Genomic DNA, 9,175 nt, shown 5'->3' with positions numbered 1-9,175 from the left:
ATAACTTGAGATAAGCTAGAATTTGCAAGACAAAGTAAGACAAAGCCCGATTTATGTGTGGAATGGGTCCAAGGAGCTCCAAAGGACTTCAGGGTAAGTTTGGAAGGTGTGTGAATGCACACACTCTCTCCTGAAGGAGATTTGGGGTAGAAAACCTGTGTGTAAAGCCTCCGGGGGGAGTAGCTAGTGATATGGCAGTGCAGGGCACATGGCCAACCAGTAGGTTCCCATTCCCATTCTCCACATGCTGGTTTTCCATGCAACTATGGGGAGGAGCAACTATGCAATGAGCAGGACCATGGATGATGAAGAATACAACAAGTAAGTGAAACTTAACAGATTGTGGACATCATACCACCTCAGTATGGGCCAAATATATTGGCTGACATGATCCACAGCCATTATGGAGATGGAGGGAGGTGTGGGGATACTGCTGCGAGCTCCTGAGCAGTGAAGATACTGCTGCCGATATGCAGGTGCAACAGCAGCATCCCCACATTTGCTGCAATGGGGAAACCAGCAGAAGCACTGCTGGGAACCGCTCATCCTGAACAGCCCCAACACTGCCTTGGGACTCCACAGCAGTCCCAGAGCGGAGTTTCTGGGTGACAGAAGACTGCGTGTCATGTCAGCATTTTTATTATTGATAGCATATTCCTATTTATGCATATGGTGTTTGACAAAGAGTTAGAAGACAAGTCCTTTGTGGGATTCACCATCCAAAATCAACACAAGGGAAAGAAGAGAAGGAAGTGAGAGTGGTGAAGATGGAAATAAGCTGGTGAAGAATATACATTGATTTTATTTGTGTGTGCTTAGTTACAACACAGCCGAGGACTTCGGAATTGTGTCAAAATTTTCATGGGAAATGATAGTCTTGCTAAAATATCAGCTATTGCTTTGCAGTTAACAGTTTCCACAGCACAAAAAAGAGAGTTGGTTTGATGTCTCGGATAAAACATTTATTGTCCAAGTAGAAACTACACCATACACCACAAGAGTGCATTCACTCCTACAGATAAGAAAACCATACCTGGATGTGCATGTGCAGGTTCTTGGCTGGAAGTCTCTCTGCGACAACTACATATTCCAACCATGACTGCTGACCTTCAGTAATTATTACTGGCATTGGGGAAAACTTGCAGTTTCCAATGTTGATGAAGTCAATACATTCCATTCACTTTCAAGACAGAACTATGTTAGATATGTTGTCCCACATCTCACCCCAGCTTTCTTTTATCATGTTAAGTGGGTGAAGGCTGCTTCAGGTGGAGCAGCAGGAAGGTAAGAAGGGACCAAGTTCATTTTTGAGAGATCAAACTTTGTTCCACATGTTGGATCTCTGAAAGAAAAACAACTGTGCATTTTACATTCAATGTTCCCATCCTAAATATAAATGGAGGTGAGAGCAAAGAGGAGTCAGCACTGAAGGGGGCAGCAGAGGGGGGCAGTTCCTTATTTGGGAGGGTTCTTGCCTTCCCTTGTTCTACTCTCTCAGTGCCCTATGCTGACCAGTGAGGGATGGAGCTGTTTCCAGGGCCGACAAGGAGTAGGGGAGGGGGAAGTTGGTACAAATTACTGGGGCCCAGAGGTCCGGAAAGGGGCCCGGGGCCCAACTATGTTACATATGTTTTTGTCTTGCCTCCTGCCACTGCCCCGCTGCTGCCATGAGGCTGAACCGCCGATCTTTAAAATAATTTTAGCTGCCATGTGCATGGCTGGGGGTGGGTGATCCGAGCACCCACCCACCCCCATGGTGGAGGGTAAAGCGGGAGCAGCCGCTGAGCCTGACCATCCGGCCCAGCAGCCCTTGAGAACTGCAAGGTGCTCCACAGTTTGAATGGAGCTTTGACACTCGATTCAAACTGCACAGGCGCACTGGCGTGCCTCCCAGTTCTCAAGGGCAGCTAGCCTGGACAGTCAGGTTCAGCATCCACTCCTGCTCTGCCTGCTGCCACGGGTGTGTGTGTGTGTGTGTGTGTGTGTGTGTGTGTGTGTGTGTGTGTGCGTGCGCGCTTGGCTCACCCCCCACAGCCAGCCATGCACATGGTGGCTAGAATTATTTTAAAGATCAGCGGTTTGGCCTTGTGGAGGTGGCAGTCGGGGGTGGGGGCTCACAGCAGCGATGGAGGCTGCCTCATGGCAGTGGGAGGCCCTTGTGGCAGTGGCCCCCAATTCTTTTTCCACCGGAGCCCAAACCCACTCTCAGCAGCCCTGGCTGTTTCACCTTTTTCTTCCTGGTCACAGAAGACTCCCACAAGCTGTCTCCCTGAGAGGAGCTTGTATGTTCCCTCACTCAGAGAGAAAAGGGATGGCTTTTAGGCCATCACATTCAAGGGGGACAGGGCAAACTATAGCCAAAACAGAACCTCCAGTTTCAAAGCCAGTGGCCTGAAAGCTCTAGAGGGTCCACTAGGATACTACCTTCAACAGTGCAATGCAAGTATCCATCATGTGATGTCACAGACTGGAGACTACAGCTGCAGCACTGTTGTGGTGGTGTGTCGATAGAAGAATCCTTAACCAAGCTCATTAGTACTGCTTGAATCCACTGGGGCTTTCTTGAAACACACATGTCTGTTATAGATAATGAACACTTCTAAATATTATGGCATCTGGAGTACAACAGCTTCTGTCTCACACAACTAGATGTGTCATGTTCACACACACAGGAGGACAATTCAATACTGTGGCTGGAAAAAAAGGTCGGAGTTTGTTTCCTTATTGCCACCAGCTAATTGAAGAAATGTCAGTGCCAGAACATGTGCGTGACCAGAAAAGAATGGCTGTAGTTCTGTGTGCAAAGTCAGGACTCCAAGAGAAACAGCAAAAGAACATCACAGAACATATGTTCACTCTGCCACTGAAACATTCAGGAGCTTAAAGTAAAGTGCAGAAATTGGATCTAACGGTCCTGAGCCGCGGTGCCTCTGCTGCCGGCTTCTTCCTGGCTTGCGAAAGATAAGAGCCTCTGCTGCATGGCTGGTCGCCATGGAGACCTCCATAGGGTTCCGAATCGTGCAGGCTGCCTGAAAAGACATGTTTCTTCTGTGAGAACTCTTAAAGAACATGGGTCTGGTGCTAATAGTTAGAACATGAGCACGTCAGCGTACCATTAAGGCTGATCTTTTCTCAAGAAACTGGGCACAAAAGCTTGGGCATGAAGATGACAGCTAGGTGAGTAGTTCAGCATCTTTCATGCCCATCTAATTTGCACTAAATAAATCTCCTTCACCCCTGCTCAGTAGAGAATAAACCCGATTTGGGTGTAAGTGATCTGTTTAGGTCATAACTGTGTACTAGCATTATACAAACCCCATTTTGAATGCCTGGTCTTTTTTTGAAAACAATGCTACTGTTCTATAATACAGGAAACAATCTCCTATTTCATAAGCCACAAAGGTTCCTACTTACAATGTCCTATATGACATTTGAATGAACTTTTTCTTTTTTCTTTTGGCCTTCCAGTACATTGAGTACATTCCAGTACATTTTTTGGCCTTCCAGTTTTTTCCAGTCCACATACCCATGGGGAAAAAACTCAAACACACTTGTCTCTCCATTCAGCCATTACAGGATATGCATGCTTTATCACAGAGACCGGCCTCTTTCAAAAAAAGGAACATGTGAAATAGGCCCTAAGCATGAACAGAAATGCAATGCTGAAACAAGCAAAGACTGGGCACATTGGCTCGAACCATCTCTAAGCTGATATATTTTTATTTGTGTACAGAAGGAGTGTTATTCGCAACTGAATATCCACTCTTGCCTTCTATCCAACCAGTGCAGTGATTTAAGAGCTGACAAACTACTGCCCCATATAATGGAAATGTTATCTGCCAGAATCAAGTCCTTAAATTAACACCATCTGCAAATGATGGTAAGGGTGCCCACTGTGACCCTCTTCCAAGGGGAGATTGAAATCAATGGTATGCTGGTTTGTCCTACAGAGCATGCAACTTTTGAATACCTGCTAAATCCTTTGTTTGAGTTCTTCCTTTGATGTTGGAGTGTGCTTCTATGGGACTATCTGCATACTTCATTGCTATAATAGGAAGAGTTTCCTCATCTGAATTGGGCTGGATATCTTGAAAAGGTAGAGAGAGAAAATGTAATTAAAAAAAAATCAAGAGGAATATTTGGCTGCTGTCCATCCTCTACCTTGTGAACTTGAGGTTTGGTATGCTTCCACCCAGCACTCCTGAGACAATTGGGCAGCTTCGTGGGTGGCAACAGCCTCCTTTACTGGCCTTCCCATGATTTCATTCTCAGTTGCAAATCTGTTTCGGATCAAGAAGTAAGTGTGCATTTTCCCTTTGCCCTTCACATCAATTTCTCCTCTTTCCATCATCTCAAAATCCTTGTCTTTTAGGCATCTGAAATATCAAGAAAATGGCACATCTCAGTTGTAGGAAATGAACACATTGAAGTCAGCCAAAGTTTGCATAAACATCCTTCAGCATGATCTACAATTTAGCCTTTCCCCCCCATAGTAATGGATTTACATGACAGGTCAGATCTTTTCTGTGGGGGGTAATTACTTATACAGCAGAGTGTTTCAGGAGCTAACTCACTCCCATTACAGCAGAAATTAACAGGGTCTCAGGGGCAACAGCTTGTAAATGATAAGCATCGAGATTCATGTAAGGTTAAACTAATCTACATTATTCAGAAGTCTATGATGATAGAAAAGACCTATATATAACCACTGGCTACATGGTGGTCAGAGAGAGACATATAGAAGCATGGTGCTCAGAGAGAGAGCTAGAAGCATTCTGGGAAGAAGAAGGAACTCCCAGGAAGTTCCTGAGTACACTCTATCAATTGAGGGGTTATAGAGGCAGAGGTAAACAGGAAAGAGGAGACTGTAAGTGACTGGGAAGCTATTCTCACAACCAGCAAAAACAGGGCTTGAGGTCTGAAGGCGGGGTTAGCACTACCGTGTGGAACCTCGGCAAGCTCTCAAACAGGACTCTGTCAAAAGAGGGTCACCCAGTTCCCAGCCCCTTCTCTAAAACCAGGTTCAGCAAGCAGGGGAGGTTGCCTACTCCCTCCCAGTGCCCGCGTGGAGCCACGGAACGCTGTGGGACCCTGCTTGAGGGGTGATAGAGGCAGAAGTAAACAGGAAAGAGGAGACTGTAACTGACTATATCTACTCCCAATGCCCCCAGTGGTCATTAGGGCCACTGGTGCAAAAGGTCGGTGCCATCTGGAGCCGGATCTTCAACACTTTCTCGACTCCCAGGGCCCTGGAAGTGTTCCCATTCTCACCCACCCATACTTGGGCTCTGTACTCACTGATGGACACTGGCACTCAAGTGGATTTTGCTTGGTACTCCATGACTCTCCATCCGGGATGCTATATTCACTGTGTCTCCAAATAAGCAATAACGAGGCATTTTTTCTCCAACAACCCCAGCAAGGACAGGCCCTGTGTGAATCCCAACTCTTATCTGAATAAGAAGCAAAGACAAAAAACAATACCCCGCCTTCCTTTTTTACATGTTTCATTTAAAGCATAATCTAGCCATAATTTCTAGAACAGAATCAGTGGAGAAAAACCATAATCCAGAGTTTCCTGGGGTGAACTCTGTTAGACAATGAGGTCATTCACACAATTAAGAATGGTGTTCTACTCAGGTTTGGGAGCTGTGTGTTCACAATTTTTGGTTGTGTGGAAGCAAGGTAAGATGAAAACCTGGGTAGAAGTGACTGTATGGAAGCAAGGTAGGAGGAAAAGCTACCCAGGTTTTCCTCTTACCTTGCTTCCACACAACCGAAAATTGGGAGCACACACAGCTCCCAAACCAGGGTAGAACACAGTTTTTGATTGTGTAAATGACCTCCATACTAGTTTAACATAAATTGTGGACATTTTTTGAATTTGGTCTATTTTAAATTCCCCAGTCCAAGTAGACACTCTTAGCCTAAGCCAGCACGTTTGTTGGCACTGGACAACTCTTCTCCCAAACATTTTTTTTGGTAGAAAGAAGCTGTAGTGTGCCATCTGGATGGTCCATGAGAGGATTACTACTGCTGATAGAAGGAACAATCCATCAGGAAGTTCTCCTTGAAATGAAAGGGAGTTGTCAAATATATGGCATAGGAACTTCCATAGGCATTAGGACTTGGTGCATTATTGCAGGCTGAGAGGACTGGCTTGTCTGACTCCCTTCCATTTTCCAGTAACCAAAAATAACACAAAAAACACCCCACCATCCTTACATAATTATTACATTAGAAGCTGCCTTATACTGACTCAGACCATTGATCCATCTAGGTCAGTATTATTAAACATGACTAGCACAGTGAATCTCCAGTGTTGCAGACAGAGATCTCTCTCAGACTTAGCTGGAGATGCCAAGAAATTAACCTGGACAATCTGCATGCAAAGCATGTGCTCTGTTTTATGTGCTTTTTAAAGGACCTTCCTTAAGAAAAGTAATAAGCAATTCCTTCAAATAAAAACGGCCTCATACTGAGTCAGAACCTTGATCCACCTACTCAGTATTGTCTATCCTAATGAGAATGGCTCTTCAGGATTTCTGACAGGAGTCTTTCTCAGTCTTATCTAGAGATGCCAGAGATTGGACCTGGGACCTTCTGTATGTAAAGCTACAACCCAAGACCTATCAGTTTTAGTTACTCACTTGTATAGGATTTCCAGAAACTGGATTCTTTATGTCTCTTGCTGCTATGATCATTCCCAGGGCAAAGTTGGCAACCCGTTCAGCATGCGTTGATACAGGCACAGGAACTCCTCCGACTACCATGTAGGCATCCCCTATGGTCTCCACCTTTGAAAAGAAGCAGATACCACTTACCATGTCCAAGTTTTTCCCAAGTTTAAAATATGATAATGTGATAGCTTTTGCCTAGTCATTTTAAGATCTCAGTTACTGAAAATAAAGGAATCCAAGCCTTATAACACAACTAACCCGTTGAAATCACCAAGCACCTCCACCCAACCCACCTACCTACAAACACACCCCTGCACTATCCAGGCACAGAATAAAACCATGTTGTTATCCATTTCCATGTTGGATAGAAGGAAAAGAAGGTAAGATGAAGGATGGTATGAGATGGTACCAGGAAAAGAGAGATCTGTGATCAGTATTTGCTCTGCTCAGACCCATTGCTAAAAGCTTTTTTTTAAAGTAAAATATAAAATAGAATAGAATAGGAAATAGTATAAGAAATACAATAGGAAACGAACAGAACAGAACAGAACTCTTATATTTATTAGGGTCATTGACCAGAACAAAAAGTAATACATACCAACAGAAGCTCATAGGATAAACAAAAAAATTATAATATATCACTCCTTTAAGACCTTCAAATTTATTACATAAAAACAGATAATATCTTGTAAAAACATTGTTTAAAATGTTGTTAAAAGCATAGTAAAAAACAAACATTTCAGCATCAAACACCAGCCTCCGTGTTGTTCCTCCATCTTCTGTGGATCACCTGCTTATATTGTTCACAACTTTAATAACATACGCACTGGCAGTAATTTCAATCAATTTTCAGTAAAAAGGTGGGGAGGGAGAAGACAGACAAAGGGAACCAAGCCCATACAGTTGTGTGTCTGTGTTCCTACATTACATACTCCTTAGTAGCCAATATACTTCACGGTCTCCTTTAACTCTTCCCTACCATTTACACTGGGTTTGAGTTTATCTGTATATATTGCCTCTCTAATCTTTCTTTGTATTAAGCAACATTCCACCTCCAATAAAGGTAAAGTGTGCTGTTGAGTCAATATCAACTCCTGGCAATTACAGAGCCCTGTGGTTTTTCTTTGGTATAATACAGGAGGGGTTTACCATTGCCTTCTCCCGTGCAATATGAGATGATGCATTTCAGCATCTTCCTATATTGCTGCTGCCCGATATAGGTGTTTCCCATATTCTTGGAACCATACCAGCGGGGATTCGAAGAGGCAACCTCTGACTTGCTATTCAAGTCATTTCCCCACTGCGCCATTAGGTAGCTGCCTCCAATACATCCACCTTATTCCCTCATGATATTTGGTCATGTGTACTGACCATAGCCTCTCTCTCTCTCCACATACTGTATATCTATCAGATATACAGTATGTGATTTATATCTTTATACGGTATATAGATTTATATCTTTAAATCTAGTGATTAACTCTCTTTCTGTTTCTCCAATATAAAACTCCACACACTCTTTACAAGTTATTCTGTACACTACTCGTTTTAATCTACAGCTCCCCTCCTCCAGTTCACATACTGGGTGATCTGTCTTGCCACATCTCCTATTTTATAACCTTGTTGTCATCAGTTGTTGTTTCAACGTCTTAGCTGACTGAACCACCACATTGGTTGTAATGTCATACTTATATAATTTTCTCTGACATTGTCTAACAAGATTGTCAGATACAAAAGGAATTTTCAAAACAGGTAAGCCAGGTACAAATTTAATTCCTGTTATTCTTCTTAAAGGAAACCTGTAGGAAACCTAAAGGAAACTAATTTATAATATATCATATATAACAAAAATTAATGAGCACAAACAGAAAGACTAGATTAAATCAAATGATATTAAAGTCCTAATGAGCTCCTGATGAACTTTTTTGGCTATCAAGCGGAACTTAGTCACATTATAAGATAATGACCACATTCAGAAATAACATGAAAGGGAACATAACATGAAAGAGGTAAAGGGGCCCCCGGCTGAAATTTGTGTATGTCCAATTGCATGCAATCACATTTCAGATGAAAAATGGACTCGTGGTTTCCCTCCCCAGACTCTGATTTGTACCTTCAGTTTGTAGTGAGTTTCACTGCATTCAACTTTGGTTCTGCGGTGCCAGCATTACATCTGAATACGGCACCACCCTTGTCGGCAACCAGAGTTGAGGGAGGAAGCTCCTCCCTCCTTCCAGCTTCAATTGGCTGCTGGGGCTGTCCTTCAGTCAAGAAGGAAGCCAAGGAAGCCATTTCCTTCTCCTCCCCACAGTCTCACACTAACTGCAGAGAGGGAGGTCTCAGTTACGTCTGAATTTGGACGGGAGAGTGGGCAGAGGGAAGGGAGCTGAACCATGGGTCCATTGGACCCATAGTTCCGTGTTACATGCAAATTCAGGCATTGTATCATTCTGTTCAGCTAAATGGTAACTAAGATAAAATAAATCAGTATGTCCTAG

At 43.5% G+C, this 9,175-nt stretch overlaps 1 protein-coding gene across 2 annotated transcripts in view; it reads right to left on the bottom strand.

Annotated features, from left to right (window-relative positions):
- Nucleotides 1-947: 947 nt before the first annotated feature.
- The window catches only part of LOC128348839 (guanylate cyclase soluble subunit beta-2-like), a 34,686-nt gene continuing 26,458 nt past the window's right edge, over nt 948-9,175 (bottom strand). For both annotated transcript variants that reach the window (XM_053304516.1, XM_053304517.1), the window contains exons 12-16: nt 6,651-6,797; nt 5,299-5,453; nt 4,162-4,376; nt 3,971-4,087; nt 948-3,029 (exon numbers count right to left, since the gene is read on the bottom strand). In XM_053304516.1, the coding sequence (XP_053160491.1) occupies nt 2,881-3,029; nt 3,971-4,087; nt 4,162-4,376; nt 5,299-5,453; nt 6,651-6,797 (783 nt within the window). In that variant the 3' untranslated portion in view covers nt 948-2,880. The remainder of the gene's footprint in view (nt 3,030-3,970; nt 4,088-4,161; nt 4,377-5,298; nt 5,454-6,650; nt 6,798-9,175) is intronic.

Source organism: Hemicordylus capensis, chromosome 3, assembly GCF_027244095.1.
Source record: "Hemicordylus capensis ecotype Gifberg chromosome 3, rHemCap1.1.pri, whole genome shotgun sequence".
NCBI classification, from domain to species: domain Eukaryota; kingdom Metazoa; phylum Chordata; class Lepidosauria; order Squamata; family Cordylidae; genus Hemicordylus; species Hemicordylus capensis.
The sequence above is the reverse complement of the archived record's forward strand: the minus strand, read 5'-3'. Positions and strand labels throughout refer to the sequence as shown.